General features: G+C 37.4%; 1 protein-coding gene across 1 annotated transcript in view; it reads left to right on the top strand.

Moving 5' to 3' along the window:
* The window catches only part of LOC150095877 (uncharacterized), a 710,412-nt gene that overhangs the window by 235,217 nt on the left and 453,633 nt on the right, over window positions 1–21,562 (top strand). The window contains exons 21-23 of the mRNA XM_090409554.1: window positions 4,263–4,454; window positions 11,548–11,688; window positions 15,463–15,563. Of these exons, the coding sequence (XP_090265680.1) occupies window positions 4,263–4,454; window positions 11,548–11,688; window positions 15,463–15,563 (434 nt within the window). The remainder of the gene's footprint in view (window positions 1–4,262; window positions 4,455–11,547; window positions 11,689–15,462; window positions 15,564–21,562) is intronic.

The raw sequence follows: 21,562 nt of genomic DNA, 5'->3' as shown, positions 1-21,562 counted from the left end.
AATTATCATTTGGTAAATTTGTTTTCATATCAGTATCCTGAATATGAATCTGTCTTATTAACTGGATAAAAATAAATAAAAGTAAAAAAAGTAAACAAACATAAACAACCAATAATCACATTCTTCTCATTTTCATCAATTGTTGTGACCATTGGGCTACGTGTTCTGAAGTATGTTCTCTGATTATTATTTAGCTAAACCATATTTTGACATTGATAGTATCAGCAGTTCCTACACTATATACGTATATATACATACATCTTCAAGGCCCACCTTTCCTAATTGGGTTGTGGGGGCAACAGCTGCAAGAGGATCTTCCAATGGTCACGATCCTCTGCCGCCAAGCTCAGGTGTTCTAGTGGGATTCCCAAACATGTCCACCCAAGATTTTGGATATAATCTATCCAGCGAGTCCTTGGCCTTCCGCTTGGCCTCCCACCCTCTGGCTCGGCAAAGAGGGCCTGCTAAGGGAGCCTCTCTTGTGGCATTCTGACCAGGCGCCCATACCAACGTAACTGTGATCTCTCAACACGGAGAAGCAGCAGTTGAGTATTGAGGGTTTCCCGAATTGCAGAGCTTCTGACTCTGTCGAGTCTTGTCAGCCCCGCAACCCCTCGAAGGAACCTCATTTCAGCCGTTGGATTCATGTCCGCTTTCTTTCAGTCATTACCCAACTCTCATTACCATAGGTGAGGATGGGAACATAGACTGTATTGAAGACAGCCAGCTTTGCCTTCTGGATTAACTCCTGCTCAATACTACCGAACGGCCAAGCACCTGCAATATTGAGCTTGCTAAGCCAATTCGAGTATCTAGCTCTACGTCCCATTTTCCATCATTCGTGAATATGAACCCAAGGTATTTAAACTTCTCCACCTGTCTCATTGGTACTCCACTTACATGTACAGTGCACTGGGATGGTTGTCTTGAGACCACAAATGTTTCAGTTTTGGCCACACTGATCTTCATTCCGGCGTCTGCACAAACAGCTACAAACCTATCCAGGGTCGGCTGGAGGTCATCTGTGGAAGAGCTAAGCAGAACTAGGTCATCTGCAAAAAGCAGACGTCCAATGCTACATCTTCCAATTCTGACCTGCTCACTGCCTCGACTGTGCCTATCGACCCAGTCCATAAATATCATGAAAAGGAGGGGTGACAGAACACACCCTTGGCGGAGGCCAACGGAGACTGTGAAAGGTTCAGACTTTGTGCTGAACCTGACACAAAACTCTGGGCATTCATACAGGGACTTGATGGCAGCTAATAGTTGGCCATCCACTCCATACTCCTGTACTACTTGCCAAAGCTTATCCCGAGGAACCCGGTCATATGCCTTCTCCAAGTCCACAAAACATCTATAGACATTCTTGGCATGTTCCCAAGATTTCTCAAAGACTTGCCTTAAAGTGAAGATTTGGTCAGTTGTGCTTCTACCAGGACGAAAGCCACAAAACTCTGGGCATTCATACAGGGACTTGATGGCAGCTACTAGTTGGCCATCCACTCCATACTCCTGTACTACTTGCCAAAGCTTATCCCGAGGAACCCGGTCATATGCCTTCTCCAAGTCCACAAAACATCTATAGACATCTATAGTTCCAGGAAGAACACATGGTTCTTCCTGGAACTTTGACTCAACTATGCTCCTGCATGGTCTTTCCAAGCACCTAGCATACACTTTCCCAGGCAGGCTGAGCAGAGAGATGCCACGATAGTTACTGCAACCCTTCTAGTCTCCCTTCTTGAAGGGAACAGGGAACCTCTAAGGGCTACAGAGAACACCGTCTCGATTTACGGCTTTTAGCATTTCGGGCCGAATTTTATCATCGCCAGCAGCCTTGCCCAATTTTAGCAATTTTATTGCTAAATGGACCTCTTCTGCTGTGAGTCTAATCATTGCCCCGATCTGCACCTCTTGGATGTCCACAACTGCTGGGCCACCCGGGTTAAGAAGGCTCTCAAAGTATTCCCTCCATCTGTGGAGGATATCCTTCTCGGTTGTTAAATATGCACCATCAGAGGCCTTAATTGCCCTTGCTGTGCACGATTTCCTCCCTCGAATGCAGCGGATGGTCTGCCAGAATACTTTGTTTGCATTTGCTTAGGATGAGTCTAATCTTTCTCCAAAGATTCGATATATATATATATATTTTTTTTTTTATTAAATGTTTTTTAAATAAATATATATATATATTTTTATAAATATATAAAATTAAATTTTATATATTTATAAAATTTATTAAGCTAGTGGAAATTTTTATTAAATTTCCACTAGCTTTTCTTTCTCACATTTCATTATTTACACAATTATAATTCAGCATTAATTTGTTATTGCAGAATGACATCACTAGGACTAGCCATTGTTAAAAACTTTGAAGTAAAAAAAATGTTTAAAGTCATTGAAAAGAAAATTAAAAAAAAAGAAAAGAAAAAGTAGATGCAACAATTTGGCTGGAACTAATACCATTTGCCTTTCCTATGTTTGTATGTATTTAATACCGAAAACAAAAAGTTCCTGTTGTAAACAACCAGAACTTGATGGATTAATAAACAGTGGTTTGGTAGATTATTTTAAAAGCTAGTTGATTTTATTTTAGTTAACACATCTATAATTTTTTTTAGAAAAAAAAAAGTCTCGCATATGATTATTTATTTTTAGCATGATTATTTATAATGAAGTGGCATTTCAGTTGGAGAAAGGAAGTGAGTACGAGTACACGGTGGACTTTGAAAAAGCATTTGATAGGATACGTTACATAAACTGTAGTACCTGGGAGGGGGTTTAAATAAAGCTGGTGACATGGATAAGTTGATGGCTGATGGACAGTCATCAAAGATTAGTGCATGGTAATCTGCACAGGTAGCCTAGTGGCTGTGTGCTTCGCAACCATATGACTGGGGAAGTAGTGTCCCAGGTTCGATTCCCGTCGAAGACGGGAGGAATTGAGGATCTTCCTCAGCCATAGCTAAGTTAGCCGGTCTTTGACGCTGGCAGTAGGGTTTTTTCCACAAGTTTATCTGGTGTTTTCATCCTGCAAGCAGGCAAATCGGCACCATGAACACCCAGATCTATAGCCATAAATACTTAATCCCCCATGAGGGGGCTCAACTCGCCCCAATAGGAATGGGGGAGAAAAAGGGAGGAAACTCCATACGAATAAATAAATAAAGTGCATGGTAGATTAGAATCCAAAGAAGGAAGGTGATCAGTATCATGCAGGAATACCACTAGTGGAATAGGGAATGATTTAAAGGAGAATATCCAGCATGTTGATGCTGATGATGATGATAATGCAAAACCAAGGAGAGCAGTAGTTCATAAGGATGATTAAAATAGACTTGACAGCACAAGCAAAGGTTATCCATTCTAATGTTCACTAATCAGGATAATGTTTACCATTTTGATGCAGTTAAGTGTAAGGTTATGCACTTTAAAATGAAAAGATTAGATGTGTATTACACTGATAGAAATGGACTGCAGGACATTGATGAAGCTACAGAATTGGAGTAAGTGATGGTTAATAGGAAGCTGAAGTTCAGAGGACATATTCCAAAAGTGGACAAAAATCTCAAAGGATTTTGGATGCAGAAAACACACTGACAAGTGGAAGAGTGGTTATTGCTCTTTATAAGTTCATTCAAAAATATCTGGCACCTACTCTGCATAGCTTTTGTCACTTTGATTTCTTGAGAATAAGGAATTGGTGGAGAGGTTCCAGAGGCTGAGATGGTAACACTTCTGCAGAATGCTTCCCTACAGATTGAAGGTTTGTGGGTTACAAAATTGGGTTGTTAGGGAGAAAGTAGAAGTAGGTTTGAAATATATAAATTACTGCAGGGATATTATAGGATTAATGCAGAGGAAATTTTTCACTACATGACAGGAAGGAAGGAAAGAAAAAGCTCCCCCCCCATTAAGTAAGAGCATGGTTAGTTATAGGACAAGACAGAATAGGTTTGTTCAAGTGTAATGAGTTGCCACAAGTAATAAATGAGTTTATCAGTAAATTAAATAAGAGGGAGATAATGGTTATTGCTTGCTTGTATAATGGTTGCCATAGGTTTTCTGTGATCAGTCTTTGAATTCCATGGTGATGTCCATATAAGAATAATATTAATAATTCATTTTTTATATGAAGGTAGTATGAAAATATGCTCTTCTCTCTCTCAGTACTCTTTTTTTTTTTTTTTTAAATTGAACATTATGACTTTACATAAGTTATACATGTATAAACATATTGTTTTCACTTCCAATCCTAGGGGTTGACTGTGGACCACCTCCAGAAACATTTGGTGCAACATACGGTTTTTATGTAGATACCAGATATAGCGCAAATTTCTTTTTTGGATGTGAAGAGACATTCACATTAGCAGGAAAAACTACTTTGAGTGATAATGTGATTCGTTGCCAAGAAGATGGAACCTGGGATTTTGGAAATCTTCGCTGTGAAGGTAAAATTTCTTTGTTATCATTGGACTTATATATATATATATCTATATATATATATATTTGTATCTTTCTAAAATATGTTATCCTAAAATATATGCACTAGTGTCCAAAAGCTAAGGATAAACTACATTTTTACCCATATATGAAAACATTTTCATGATTAAAGCCAAATGTGGATATAAAATTATTGACAGCATACTAATTATTATTATTATTATTATTCAGGCCTCCAAGGAGTCAAAAGACTCATCGAGGGAAGTCCTTCCTAAGACATAAACTCTGTCAAGACTCATCGAGGGGAGGTCCCCCCCCTGAGGAACACAAAGTCTATCATACCACTCTTTAAACTCACTAACCGTTCTCGCTCCCACCACTCCATCAGGCAATGCATTCCACGGCTCAACCACCCTCCACACAAAGAAACCACTCCTTACCCTCTTGCTCACAGTTTCCTTTCGTAACTTCCAGGGATGGCCTCTTGTCATCACTCCTTCCCGCTGTTCAACCAAGCGAAAGAACTCCCCAGTGTCAACCCTGTAACCACCTCTCAACAGTTTAAAAGTCTCAATCATATCACTTCTTCTTCTTCTATCCACCAAACTCTGCAGTCCACATTCTCTCAGCCGATCGTCATAACTATCCTTGTATCCTTTCCACAGTTAATTTATCCCCTTCAAATCCTGGGGACCAAATCTGAGAACAATAGTCCAAGTGTGGTCTGATCAGAGACTTATACAACGGAATGATAACCCTCTTATCTCTGCAGGTCAGTGTCCTTCTCATAATAGCAGCAATCCTCTATGTTACCTTCACCACCTTTGCAATATGTCCCCTAAACTTCAGGTTTCTATCAATCATCAACCCCAGATCTCTTGTCTCCCTTACTTCCTCCAGTATAAATCCTCCCATAGAGTATGCAACATCCCATCGATGTTTCCCAAACCTCAAGACCTTACATTTTGCTGCATTAAACTGACACCCCCATTCATTTGCCCATCTATCTAGCTTATTTAAATCCTCTTGCAGGGCTACCACATCTGCACTATTACTAATAATCCTTCCCAGCTTTGCATCATCCGCAAACAACTGAATATCCCCCTGCAATCCACTGGCTATGTCATTGATATAAAGGTTAAACAATATAGGACCTAGTACTGAGCCCTGTGGGACCCCACTTGTAACCCTCTGCCTCCTGGAAACTGCTCCACCATACACAACTCTCTGATACCTATCAGACAGCCAATCCTGAATCCAGTTGACCAATCTGACATCCAGACCCATGTGCTGCAACTTAAATATCAGCTTATCATGTGGCACCCTGTCAAATGCCTTCACCAAGTCTAAGAAAATTGCAGTATATGCCTTTCCCTCATCTAATGTTCTTGTAACTTTATTATAAAAGGCTAGCATATTGCTAAAACAAGAGCGTCCTTTCACAAATCCATGTTGATTCTCACAGATAACATTACCCTCATCTGCCCAATGCTGTATACGGTCCCTCACTACTTTCTCCAAGATCTTAACAACTACTGATGACACACAGACTGGCCTATAATTAGACACTTCTAGTCTGTTACCACCCTTATGCAATGGCACTATCTTATCTTTCTTCCATTCCCTGGGCACCTTTGCCAAAGCCAGACTTTCATTGAAAAGCCACGTTAAAGGCACTGTCAATTCCCTAGCACATTCTCTCAAAACTCGTGGTGAAATACCATCCAGTCCCACAGCTTTACTGACATCCAGAGTACTCAGTATCTGAAACACACTCTCCTCCTGTACCTCCAGACCTCGAACCAGTCCTATCCCTCTAGCATTAAAACTGACTCCTCTAGGATGAAATACTCCAATAAAGTGTTCATTGAACAATTCCACTATGTCCTCTGCATCAGTCACTCTATTCCCATTTTTATCCCACAATATCATTCTTCCACAGTCATTTCTCCTCCTACTGGCCACATAGCTAAAAAATTCCCTAGGATTTTCTTTGGATCTTAGGGCCAATCTCCTCTCGTATTCCAGTTTCGCTTTCCTTACCACACTAGTCACTCTTCTGGCCTGTGTCTTATATTCCTCATGCATCTCTTCACCTGTCTCCTTATATCTCTTCCATCCTCTTTTTCGCATGCAATTCCTGTTTAATATTGTTTGTCATCCACTTTACTCCAAATTGCGTCCTCTTCTTCATTCGTGGTATACAACTTACCATTGCTGATAACAAATATTCTTTCACAATTTCCCATGCACTAGTGATATCCCGGCCTTCCAATTCCTGCCTCCATGAAACTTCCCGAAGTTGACGTCTAAGACTATTATAATCACCTGCCTTATAATTCCACATAAGTTCCCGTCTCTTTTGATACTCCTGCATGTCTATTCATTTTCCAAGTCAACACCATATGGTCACTCTCTCCAACTGGTGGAGAGATGTCAACTCAGTTATTATCAACTCTTCTGATGCTATAACCAAATCCAAAACTTTTGAACCTCTTGTTCCCTCTGTTACATGTTGCCTAAGACATTTGTCCCTCAAGAATTCTAGAAATTCAATTCCCCTATTGCTACATGCATCTTCCTCTCTCCATTTTATACTACTGAAGTTAAAATCTCCCATAACAATCATTCTTCTTGCACTTGCCAAACTTTGCTGTCTAAAGATCTCCTGGTCCCCATACTCTGTGCTCCTGGGTCTGTAGCAACACCCCACTAAATATCCTGTCTTGCCTACCTCTACCTCACACCATACGCTCTCAAAATCATTTGTCTCACTTCCTTCCGAATTCTCCACTCTTAGAGGACATAGGTCATCACTTATCATAAGCAGTACGCCACCACCACGCTTTCCCCTCCTATCATGACGAAAAATGCTATACCCAGCGACTTCTATTCCTGTTGTTATATCCCCTTCTGTTAACCACGTCTCAGTGATCGCAATAATTTTTGGCCAGGCTGATGCTATCTGCACCACCAATTCCTCTCCCTTATTCCGGATACTCCTGGCATTAGTATAAAGCATATAAATGCCATTGTTTCTATACCCAGCATTATCCCTTCTAGACTCCACTGGGCTCAGTGTTACCTGACATTGTCTCCCTTCTCCCAAGTATCCATTCCCACAAGAGGCCACCCCTGCTATCATCCTCCCTGGGACACACTGACTCGTTCAGAACAGCAATCTCTCCAGATGCCTACGTCCTTCCTCATTCAAATGTAAACGGTCTCTCGCATACAATTCCTCTCTTTCCTCAAACGCACTCCAAGCATCCACATATACCAGTCCTCTCTTGTCACACATTCTCGCTATTATGCCATTCAATATCACCGCTCTTCTGCTCAGCTCATCATTATCATACCTAGGCAACACGCACACTATTTTTCCTCTCTCTGTCTTCTTCCGTACAGTCTCAAGCAAAAATCTCATATCTCTCGCTGCCTGACTTACATTACCACTCAAGTCATTCGTTCCTATGATCACAATCATCTCATCCACCCTTTCACCTCTCTTAATTGCCATAGCCACCCTTTCTATTGTTCCTCCTGGCAAACACTCCTGACGCATCCTATCTTGAACACCACGGATCATTGAGTCGCCATACATTATACCTCTTACCATTCCCTCGCTCCTATTGTTTCCATTCTCTCCTCTTCTTTCATTCCCATACCTCTCTCTCATTCCCTCTCTCATACTGTTTCCATTTTCTCCACTTCTAGTACTTCCATATCCCTCTCTCATTCTGTCTCTCCTACTACTGTTTCCATCCTCTCGTCTTCTAGCATTCCCATACCTCTCTCTCATTCCATCTCTCCTACCGTTTCCACTCTCTTCTCTTCTAGCACTTCCATATCTCTCTCTCTCATTCCGTCTCTCCTACTGTTTCCATCCTCTCGTCTGCTAGCATTCCCATACCTCTCTCTCATTCTCTCTCTCTCTTCTACTGTTTCCATTCTCTCCTCTTCTAGCACTCCCATACCTCTCACTCATACTCCCTAAATTCTCTCTCTCTCCTACTCTGATTCGCCTTGCATTTATCTCTTCCATTCTCCTAATCTTATCTTTCATACTTCTGCTCTCATTCACAAGACATTCCACCTCCTCTTTCAACTCATCTATCGCCCTCTGCAGGTCAGTCACTCTTAATCTAAATTCACTCTCCCAAACAAAACCATCTCCTAAACTTTCACAGTCACTCACACCTTCCACACTATCAACTATTATTTTCTCATTCTCTCCTATCACACTACTTGTCTTCCTACATTCATTCCCCATTCCTGGAGCAACAAAGTCAGATATCGATATATCTAATGTACTTATTTCCTCCAACTGCCTGCATTTTGCGCACATACGCTCTCCACTCTCTTTAACAAGCCACATATGTAATTCCCGAGACGCATACATGCCGCAAGTACTGCATGCCACAAAGTCCCTTATGATGTTGCTAATAACCGAGTTCTTAAATGGTGGAGGACTTGGCGTTACGCCACTTGCGACTGCTACTGAATCCACCATCATTCCTTACTGCCGAGTAGCGTAATCTTTAATAATTATTCAATTAATAAATAAGATGAAAAAAAAGTACAAACATCAGAACATTTAAGTACTAAATATAATTAAATAAAATGAAATATAACTAAATACAGTAACTTAGCTTTGTTTTGTCTTCCACCATTACGCGTTCGATTCCGACGGTACCAAAATATATTATATCGCGACAGCAACTAACTTCCAAAAAACAACCACTGAAGTACACTCGTATTCAGAGAAACAATTTAGCACTCAAAAACATAGAAAAACGGGGAAAAAAGCGGACTATTCACCGATTAAAAATCACTTTCTTCTGCACAGCTCAAATTCACCGCCACGTGCTACGGCGACGCTAGCACCACTTTTTTGTGTAATATAATAAATTATATTACACAAAAAATGTGTTATAATTTTGTACAGATTAAATTGCAGTACGTTTTTGGCAAAAGTTACAAATTTCCTAAGGATGTAGTTAAGGAATTAATGTACGGTGCTTACAGAAAAGTATGTGGAGAGACATTTCAGTGTGAAATATGCCACCCCAAATTGCAATGCAGCTCTCACAATGTTGATCATGCACCAAGTGATTCAGGAGTTCTTGAGGCGAACTGGCCCACTCCTCCTTCAGAGTAAGGATAAGGTATTGTTTTCTGGGAAGAATTTCGTGTAGCAGTGCATATCTATGTTGCATTCCAAATATGTTCTATGGGGTTGAGATCTGGGGAGCATGCTGGCTACTCAATTCGATGAATATTCTGTCTCCACAGGTATCTCCACTGCTCGTGTATGATGTGGTGTGGCATTGTCATCCAAAAAAAATGAATTATTTGCCTACAGCACCGTAGAACAATCGAACATGATGTTGAATAATTTTGTTGCAATATCATTCATCAGTCATAGTCCCTTATTCCAGCACTTGTACCTCGGTGTGCCCATTAAGCATAATGCCTCTCCACATCATTTTCCCAACACCACCATATTTATCCCTTTCAAGAACATTTCCATGATGGTAGGTAGTAGCACTTTCATGCCAAATTAAGTGTTGTCTAAAGTCAGTGGAAAGACTAAATCACTCTCATTTGTAGTACATTAGCCCACTGGTGTATTGTCCAATTTGTATGGATACAATACCACTGAAAATGTGCTCTATGATGAGCTGTTGATAAAGGGATGCATACTACATACTTTTAGGCATATACCTGGTACCCCAGTAGTGAATCAGTTTAAGGATAGGTATGATAGGTATTGCGTGAATAATGGTTAGTGTGGGGCTTTTGACTGCATGGAGATTGTCTATATAATAATAATAGTAATAATGCTAAATATGGATATAGATTTTATGATCTCTTCTAGTCTCATTTCAATCTAATATCCTCTTTAGAGGTCTGCCTGACCTTCTCTTCCCAATTTGTTTATATTTTATTATTTGTTTAGGATAATAATAATAACATGTTAACCTTCATCCATCCACATAATTATTACATTAAATTGTATTTATGATTGATCATGAGAGTTCCAGCTGAAGTCAGTATTTATGTTTGCAGACCTTTAAAGCATTCACCCCAAGCACCCTCTCTGGTAGTGCATTTAAATTTTAATGTAAAGTGATGAGAGAAAAAAGGCAATTATGGGATCATGATTACTTCTTTTTTCATCACTTTCTTGCTTTGAAGGCTCATCAGTGTAATATTTCATCTTGAATCTAATCTAGTGAGATCTGAAGATCTTTATCCTGGCAGCAATAAATTAACATCTATTATTATTTGTTCATGGCTTCAGTTTCTATATTCTTTTTTGGGGGACCCCTTCCATTCTGATTCTGTATGAATTTCCTTGTCTTCTTTTATCATTATCAGAACTTTCTCAGCTATATGGAATAAAACATGTTACATGCAGTTATAAATTTATGGAAAATTAAAAACAGCTATTTTGTGCTGAAATTAAGAGTGCATTGTCAGTATAGAACAAACAAGTAATTTAAAGGAGCAGAATACAAGGCAGATTCAATAATTAGTTATTTTTATTCTTTCTCTTTAAAATTGCTGGTTAGTTCCACATTGATGGCGTATTGTTCATTTCAGTACAAAATGTCTATTGTGAATTTTCACTAAATTTATTACTTTTTATACAGTTCACTACTGTCTAACTTGTTTTCCACTCTGTTATTAGGTCACAGATATTATTAAAGTTGCAGTCTATATATATTGTACTTTTTATAACGCCTATCTTCTTATGCGTACTTACAGTTTGCCTTTGCAATCATTGTAGGAATGAAACTTTTGCATGAAAATGCAAAAGTTTCATTCCTACAATGATGTTTCACAAATGGGATAAATCATGAAAATAATGTTCATCATCCTTTTGATGATGACTCATTTGATGATTCTTTTTGTCAAATTGGCAACAAAATGATTTAAGACCAGAAACAGTTTTATATCATTATCCTTTGTATGCAATTTTATGAAAAAATATTTTTTTTACACTTGGTATTTGCTTTATACAATGGTATCTTAAAAATATAGACTTAATATATCACTAAATTGCAATATTGCATTATATGTACTCCTCCCTAGGTCCTGTATGTGAAGATCCTGGACGACCTCCTGATGGTCAGCAGATTACTTTGAGCTATGAACAAGGAAGTAATGTATCATTTTCTTGTCTTAGGCCTGGATATGTGCCCTTTGATACTGATCCCATTACTTGTGTAAAAAGTAAGTATTATTATTGTTGTTATCATTCACAAATTCCACAGAGTTAGTATAATTACAGGAGTTCTCACGCAATTAATAACATTAACATTTTGAACCTTAAACTTATTCACACCCTAAGTATGCATAGTACACTCAAAAAATGATATACTCATCCACTGCTGTCTGCGTAATCATTTACTTTTGGTTTTCTCATTCACCACATTCTTATGCAATTTCTAGGAATGGCCTTGTTCTCCTTACCCTCCATGCTGTGTATAATCCACTCCATATTAGTATGGTAAAATCACACACCAGTCTCTATCATCTTTTTTGTTTATCTGTTACACTCTGTAATTTATATTGGAATAAGTGAAACATAGTTGAATAAAGTCTGTATTGGAAAATTTTTTAATAAAAAATTGTATAAACAAATTAAAAATTAATGATAAAGTTAATTAGAGGAAAGTTACTAAATATTGAGCTTTAAAAATGCAGAGTTAGGCTGTTTTTTTTTTTTTTTTTTCATATATTATCAGTGTTAAGTTATTGTTCATGAACCTCTTGAAGAATAGAGAATACCCACAAAACCAGATGATAAAAGTTAGAGAACTGCGCTGTGAAGATTAAAGTAAATTACATTGAAAATGGTTTGAATTCTGTGGATATATCTTTAGTAATGATGTTTGTAGCACAGAAAACAATTAGGAACAACTTCTTTAAATTCATGGGCTAAAACATCTGTGCATTGTTGTGGGAAATTATTTGATATGCCTAACTTAATGGCAAAACAGGCTTTTTACTTATATATCAAAAATATTAACTGAAAAGGCTAGATTTGACAATTTTATTTTATTTTATTTTTTATTTTTAAATATTAGAATGGAAATTCTTGTGTGGAATCTGACAAGAAAAGAATATTTTTATGGACCGACATCTATTCTGTAGTGTTGAACTGTTATATTATCAATAATGAGGCTCATCTATTGGATTTATGTGTTTGTGAAAAAGATAAGTTCATAAATAAATAGTGAAATGGTACATTACTTCTTGGATAGGCACATTAAAAATATACAACTAAATTAATATGGAAAACTCATGTGAAAATTAATTATATATTGACATAATTTTTCATAGGCATCCTCAACAGAAAAAAATAGAACAATAACATACATACATAACAGAAAAATTATGTATCAGGACTGCAACACTAAAGCTTTAGTAAGGTAAAGTAACTACCAATTAATTCTTTGAATCAAAATTAAAAATAATGTAAATATGGGAACATATTTCCCATATTCCCATACTGGGGATAAACATGAGTCATCTGATCTTTTCAGATTAGAATGATTTAATGATGTAAACCCATTCCATATGAAATTTATTCTTGTGTAAAGTTTTAATGTTCTTCCAAATGTCTGGCCTTGCATATTCTGCAAGACCAGACTATTTAGATTCATCAACTTGATGTATGTTTTATATTCTTCACAACTAACAGCATATCTTCTGGATTGTCCAAAATATGAGCAGGCTTGAGAATTTTAAAGATTCATTCTTGTACTTCCTTCATGTATGAAACTGAAATGTAATTAATTTCTTCTTGAGTAGAAGAAGCAGGAGTCGTTTAACTATTAATGCTTTTCTGATGAAGAACTTATTGAAACCTCCTCATATTGGTTGATTCTTTTAACTGTTGAATAAAATATTCATTAGTTACAGGAAACCCCCCCCCCCCCACCACCTTTCTTCTTCTTCCACTAAAGAAGAAATTAACTGCATTTCATTTCTATATGTTAAGGGAGGAAAAGAATATCTTTCTAAATTTTTCACGCCTTTCAATGCCCTTATACCATTTTGTCCTGCCTGGAAAATTTATACTTTTCTTTTGTTACCTGAAGAGATTTCTTGCTCTTATGGCTTATGATATTTAGGATAATATATTTACTTCCTGTATGGGAGATATATTTACCTTCCATATTGGATATAACACTTTTTTTCTCCTCAAGGAATTAACTGTTTATCTTTATCTTACGGATTTTTTTTTTTTTTGTTATATATATATATATATACAGGGTGTTCGGGATAAATTTGACATATTTATAATTAATTATATTTTTCCGTAAGTTACATGTATTAACACACACTTCTCTTCATTTAAAAGTTTGGACCCTTCTTCATTCATATACAAGATGTCAGAAAGGATGGATAGCTGGAACCCACCTGAATCATGGAAGAGAATAACTTGTATCATGATGATTCGTGCCCGCCATCAAAATAAGGATATTACGCCCAGTGCTCCCTGAATACAGTAAAAACAATCAGGCATGAACTAGAGACTTGCAATGGTGACTACGAGGATGTAGCAAGAAGAAAGATCCCTAGCAGACGATCTGATTGCGTTCGTACAGCAGAATTCCTCGCAAATCTGCAGGAACAGGTGTTGAAGAACCCTGGCATTGGAATTCGGGCTTTGTTCGTGGAGTTGCTAACTGTAGTCAAGCCCTGGATAACAAGGGTAGCCAATGGTAGGCCGTATGTATGGCAGCAGGATTCGGCCCCTTGCCACACCTCTGGGAAAAGTCAAAAATGGTTGTCTGAAAATTTCTACGACTTCACCAGTCCAAATGTTTGGCCTCCAAACTCCCCAGACCTTAACCCCATGGATTATTTTGTATGGGGCGCAGTTGAAAAAGACACCAATCGCACTTCCAGTAATACAAAAGCCCAGTTAATGGATAAAATTAAAACAGTTTTTGCGGCCCTTCCCAGGGAGACTGTAGCATCAGCTTGTTCGAGGTTCCGAAGCAGAATTGAAGCTGTGATCGATGCTAATGGTGGTTATTTTGAGTAAATCTTGTTGATAGTATTGTAATTAACTCTGCCTGTAATGTTTTTTTGTCAATTCATTAAATTTAATAGATACAAAGAAGATTTTCTTTTTCCTTACGAAACTGTCAAATTTATCCCGAACACCCTGTATATTGTTATGGTCCATTTTATTCTATACTGAAAATGACCATGAAACACATGGGTGGGAAATGTTATGTGAATAAATAATTAGTTTTCTCATAAGTCATCTGTATCTATGTTCACTCATGTTACTTTTCTGGTAGAAAATTGTACAGAAATAAATCAGCATTTAGCATCTAATGTTATATAGGTAAGCAGGCAGATTTGTTAATTGTCTGCCTTTAAATTAAATGCTAGCCAGACAAGAGGGTAGCAATTCTGCTCTTCAGCCAGTAAGCCATAGGTTCAAATTTGACTATGTGCATGGATGTTTGTGAATATATTTATGTGGTAGATGAATTTCATCACCCATTATAAGTCCATTACCCTGGTTTTTGGAGACAGCCTGAGAAGTTTGAAAAGACTCTATCTATGTTTGGTCCCTAGAGCAAGGTATTGTTTATGAATTATTTAATCCTTACCCTATCCACAGTACTAAAGTATTATGGGCTTATGAACTTTTTTGTAGATTATAGTCAATTAATAACAAATAGAATGGTTTATATACTTAAGTAATTTAATAAAAAATACTTAATAAATACTTAGTATTTATCAAGTATTTTTTTTAATAAATAACTAATAACTAAGTAAATTTAATAAATATACTTAAGTAATTTTACAGTCGTTCAAAGATACATGTTGGATATGAAAAAAAAAACCTTTAAGCTGGTTTCAACCATCACATATCTCTCTCTTTTTCTCATATAGTCCACTTCTAAGAGAGCTAAAAAAAATTTCTGTGAAACATAGTGTTATAGAGTTTTTATATTTAATTTATTATTTTTTTAGATGCTGAATGTAAGGTAATAAAACCACTAGGTTTAACTTCAGGTGAAATTCCAGACAGTGCTATTACTGCAACTTCTCAAAGAAGTAATTATGAAGCAAAGGTTTGTTAATAACCATTAGCATTAGCACTGCTAATGAATATATTGATTTTAAGTTTTAATTATATATTAATTTAGCCATTAATGTTAACTATATTTAAATGACTTAAATCAGTAAACAAAGTATGATATTAACTGCGATATTTTTATTTTTTTTGTAATTTCTGTGGGTAACACTGCCACCATCAATATTTTTGTCTTTTGATTTTATTTGAACAGCATTATTGCTTATGCATATTACAACACCAAACAAAACTAAATTATAAAAGAATATATATTAACTGTGTTATCCTCAGAGCAAAACAACATATTCAGTTTACACATGACAATGACTAAGTGAAATAATTCAAATTATAATGGCCAAAAGTTCTAAAGTCCTAATTTGGCACTCTCTAATGTTGTATAAAAGAAGTATTATAGTTATGTAGGAGTTAATCTTAAGATGACAGTCTCCAAATTTTTGGCAGATTAATGCAACTTGTTAAGGTTAGGAGAATGGTTCATAGAATTGCTGACGCTACAGATAGTCTTTCTAACCTGTAATGACTTCCATGTAGCACACTGGTTTCCTTCCATTTAATCCTGTGTGAAGTGAGTGCATAAAACATGGCCTTCCATTCCATTTGACTTACCATAATAATGGTGGAAAATATCATATGTTCTCCAAGGAGAAGGCTAACAGATGTTCCTTAAAACTGCATTACTCCAACATGTTTTGCCGTCTTTATGGCTGATACCATCTTGAAGAAGATATTTAACAGAAGCAAAAAAAAACTAAAACTTTTCCAACAGCCATTATTTCTATGAATTGAAAAATACTGGACTAATAGTTTAATCATGTGTATCATTAAGCACATCATGCAGAGTCTATACATTGTTGTGCAAACTCTGTATGTGATTGCTGCAATAAGAGAGGTTATGAATATTATATAATTAATGACTTCCAGATGTCACGAAGAAGTATAATTTTTTGGTTGCTATTTAGTGTATCGTGCGACAGTATGACCTTGGAAGACTCCTTGAATAATCTTATTAAAGTATTCTCTTCTAAGTAAACCACAAAGGAAGCTTGCCTACCTACTATTGAGGATGTGTGTTATGAGTCCAGTTCTTTCTTTTCTCTTATTTTCAACATTGCCTATGTGTTCTTTTTTTACAGATTTCAAAACTTCTCACAGTTTGACCCAAATGCACCTTTCTGCAAGAACAAGGAATCATGTATGCCATAGGATGTTTGTAGAATGGGACATTGTCTTTAGGGAAAGAGGAAACTTTATAAGATGTGTTGACCAGAAATTAATTACAAAAGGTACAGTCTCCTTACTGTATGTTGGCAACACATCAAGAAAAATAGCTTAATTATTAAAATCAGTCAATGTCAGAACAGTCTTCAAACCAGTTAACACCTAACATCCTACATTCCCCCTAAAGAACAGGTCTGTGGTGGAAGAATTAGTGTTTATCCTTGGAAATTGAGCAAGAATGCGGTTAACAATGGTATGAGGACTACATTTTTGTTTGGATAGTGGTGAATAATTGCAACAGACTGCATTCATTGCAGAATCCAGAGTCTGTTGTGGATGCCATGATTATGAAGCAGTTCAAAGCAAAGTATGATATTGGACAAATTTGGATAGTGTTCGGCATAAGGGTTAGGATCTCCCTCAGTGAGTCTATTGGATTTCATGGTGTGCCCGTGTGATGATAATAATTATAATTATTATATAGGTATCTCAACAGAGTCAAGAAGACTCATTGTGGAAAATCCACACTAACCTTTATGCCCACAGTGCTTATCATACTGCTCTTTAAACTCATTCACTCTCAAGGCACTTATAAATGCTTCTGACAATCCATTCACTACTATTCAAGCAAGAAAACTAGTCACATGTCCTCGCTACTCTGCTTACACCCTCCTTATATGGTTTCCAGCAATGAACTCTTGTTCTATTCCCCCCCCCCCCTCTCCCATGTCACCCTGATAACAACTCCTAACTAGCTTATATGTCTGAATCATATCCCCCATCTTCTTCCTATTCACCAGACTTTGCAACTTACATTCTCTCAAACTGTCCTTGTACTCCACATTCAAAGAAGACTGACATCCTCTGTGAATCTTCTCTTGACCCTTTCCAGTGTATCCTCATCACCATGAAAACCCAGTAACCAGATCTGTGCCAAATAATCCATAGGAGGCCTGATCAAGGCCTTATACAATGCCATCATAACCTCTTTATTTCTACATGTTAGGGTCCTCCTCATCATTGCTATTATCCAATGTAATGTCTTCACAACTTGTGCAATGTGGCCTCCGAATTTCAGGTCCTTCTCTACCACCACCACTCCCAGATCTTCATCATCTATATCTCTTTTAAAGTTTCCCCACCAAGTGTATACTTTATATTCAATTATTATTTACCAAATTTCAAAACCTTACACTTTGCAACATTGAACTACTAGTTTCACTTACCTGCCCATTCATGCAATCTATTCAAGTCCTCCTGTAAGGCCATAACATCTGTTTCACTGCATTGAGCTCCCCAATTTTGCGTCAGCTGCATATCCCAATATCATTAACATACAAATTGAACAACAGTGGTCCCAAAACTGACCCCTATGGTACTCCACTAGTGATCATCCTCGTATGGGATACTGCTTCCCCCCCCCCCCTCCATACGACTTTCTGATACCTATCTGACAGCCAGTCACTGTTCCAACTCAGAAGTCTGTCATCCAATCCCATCTGTTTCAATTTATTTAATAATTTGTTGTGTGGCAGTCTTTCAAATGGATTTTGTACTTGGATGTGTACAAAATCCATTTGATAGACTGCCAAGTACATTGTGCCCAAATTTGGTCACCAGGTTTTCATAGTGATGAGGATATGTTGGAAAGGGTACAGAGAAGATTCACAAAGGTGGTCAGTGGTCTTTGGAATATGGAGTACAAGGACAAATTGAGAGAATGTAAGTTGCAGAGCCTCGTGAAGAGGAGGAAGTGGAGAGATATGATTGAGACATATAAGCTAGTCAGGGGTTGTGGTTGTTATCAGATTGACATGGAAGAGATTTTTTCATAGAATGGGAGAGGGGAATAGAACAAGAGGCCATTGCTGGAAACTATAGAAGGAGGGTATGAGCAGAGTAGTGAGGAATGTGGCTAGGTTTCTTGCTTGAATGGTGGTGAACGAGTTGAATGGATTGCCAGAGGCATTCATGAGTGCCTTAAGAATGAATGAGTTTAAAGAGGGGGTATGATAGGCACTGTGGGCATAAAGGTTAGTGTGGATCTCCCACAATGAGCTTTCTTGATTCTGTGGAGATACCTGTATAATAATAATAATTATTATTATTATTATTACATAACACCTCCAGGGAGTCCAAAGATTCATCGAGGGAGGGCACCTACTCTACAACTCTCCGTCTCCACCAACCGCAACTACCTTTATCATCTACACCAACGCCATCTAACGCCAAGCACCACCACTAGTATTTTCAGAGACGATCACAAACATCCATGCCCACGGCAGGATTCGAACCCGCAGCATTTTGGCTGGTGAGCAGATACGCTGATCACTCGGCCAACCAGTCGGCAATAATATTCATAATAATTATTATTATTAAACTGTTCATATTTGGTCTAATGTGTTAAAACTGAGAACTTTTATTGTTAAAAGACCATAAGATTTAATGATTAAAGAGCCAACGTTTCACTAGCCACTGTCTAGTATTTTCAAGGCTGTACTGATGTGAAAACAAATGCATCAAGTTACATGAAAACGTACACTTTAGTAACTGCTAGGCCATTACATTTGATAATTCGTGTTTGATGGCATGCATGCGTTCGAATGCTTCAGTCAGAATCCGGTACATGACCACGTGTTGTGTAGTTTTTCGCATGTTGTAATTCTGTTGAAATTCTCTCAGCTCAACAGAACTACAATATGCGAAAAACTACTTCCCTGTCCAAGGCATTTGTCACCTTGTTATAGTACATAAGCAAGTTAGTAAAACATGATCTCCCTTTAACAAACACATGCTGATAACCACAAAGAATACTGCTGTTATCAACCAATATCTGTATCCTACTTCTCACCAATCTCTCTAGTATACCTTCACCACAACTCCAGATATACAGATTGGCCTATAATTTGAATCTATGGCCTTATTACCATTTTTATGCAGTGGAACAATTTTACCCTCCTTCCACTCCTTTGGAACTTGTGCTGTTGTAAGATTCTTATTAAAGAGGCATGCTGATGCTACAGAGAATTCCCTGTAATATTCCCTTAAGATGCACGGTGATATGTCATGTAATAAATCCTCCGTAGTGCAATTGGAAGAACGACGGTACATTGCGCCCTTCGATTGGAATATGCCTAAGTTCGATTCTCATCGTAACGGGAGGAATCTTTATGTGGACTTTTTCAATCGAAGGTGAGTTAGCCAATCTCATATGGAGGTAGCAGGTTTTTCCTCCTGGAAACTCGGGTTTTTCATCCCGCATACAGACAAATCGGCCCTTCAGAACACACGCAATTTACAGACAAAAAAATATTAGTGGTAGTGGGCGGTGGATGGCATCGATGGAGATGATTGGTAGTAGAGGTTCGGTGTAGTGGTGGAGACAGTTGTATAGTAGGTGTCCTCCCGCGATAAGTCTTCGGACTCCTTGGAGGTGTCACGAATAATAATAATAATAAATAATATCAATAATCGCCTTATTGATATCAGTAAGGCAATTATTGATATTATTTATTTCCTCAAATACTTTCTGCTCACTCACAATTAAGCCATCTTCTCCTATGTCCTCTACACTCAAGTTCCTCAGAATTCCACCCTGATCAGGATGAAACCCTTATAAATTGATCACTGAATATCTCAACATCTTCTACAGCATTTGTGATTCTACCATTTTCATCCATTAACATCATCTTATAATGATCATTCTTCCTTCTACTTGCCACACATTTCATTTTAGATAATTATCCTTCAGTAGCTATGGAAAGTCCGTTTCTTTCTGTTCCGGTGCCCTTCTTCCTTCCAGTCTACATCTTTGGTACATCTAGGTTTCTTGCTTGAATAGTGGTGAACGAGTTGAATGGAGTAGTTCCCCATAATGGTGACTTGTCCTGCATTCATTGAGCTAATTTGTCAATGTATTTATTCCACATTTTCTTTTGCAACTCATGGCCTACGACAGCAGCCATCTATATATTTTTTCCTATTGACTTTGTCTTGCATCAAATAGCAATTTTTCTACTTTCATCAGCAGTATTGCTTTCCAGTCTTGTCTGACTGAAAATACTACATCCCTGTAATGGTATCTTTCTCTGTCAAAGTCTCACTAATGCATATATTTTTTTTTTTCAATTTTCGCCAACCGATATCTAAAACTCCTTGTTTCTGATACTTCTGGCATTAGTAGAGGTTCGGTGTAGTGGTGGAGACATGCATTGCGTTAGCTATAACTTAAAGATGCCAAGAAATTATATTTTTGGTTTCATTCTCTAAGTGTAAGCAAACAAAGTTTGCAAGTGAAATAACTTGACAACTGGGTTACTTGTATATATAGAGGCTAATGGCTTTGCCTTAATATTCCATAATGCAATGCACATATCCTTACAGACCCAGACCAGTTTTGACATATAGAGGTATCATCAGTGGGAGCCAGATCCAAAAGTAATACTAGGGTTAAAGTAATGCAGAAGTCATATTTCCATATACAAGTAGCAAAAAGGTGTCACACCTGCTTACTAAAATATTCTGGATTATAGATAGATGTTGAAATTTTTTTTTTTCTCAGTTATACTATAAATTAAAGATGCTAATTAATTATATTCTTGGTTTCATCCTTTATTCATGTGTAAGCAAACAAAGTTTGCACATGATTCATGAATGGACCACTTGGATATGTGCTTTGCATTATGGGATACTAAGACAATTGATGTGAAATCATTAGCCTCTATATATAAGTAGCCTACTCATGAAATTACTTCATGT

This window comes from Typopeltis vanoorti, chromosome 19, assembly GCF_054136105.1.
Source record: "Typopeltis vanoorti isolate ZY-2024b chromosome 19, IOZ_Tvanoo_1.0, whole genome shotgun sequence".
Taxonomy (NCBI): Eukaryota; Metazoa; Arthropoda; class Arachnida; order Uropygi; family Thelyphonidae; genus Typopeltis; species Typopeltis vanoorti.
This window is presented reverse-complemented; position numbering and strand designations above follow the sequence as displayed.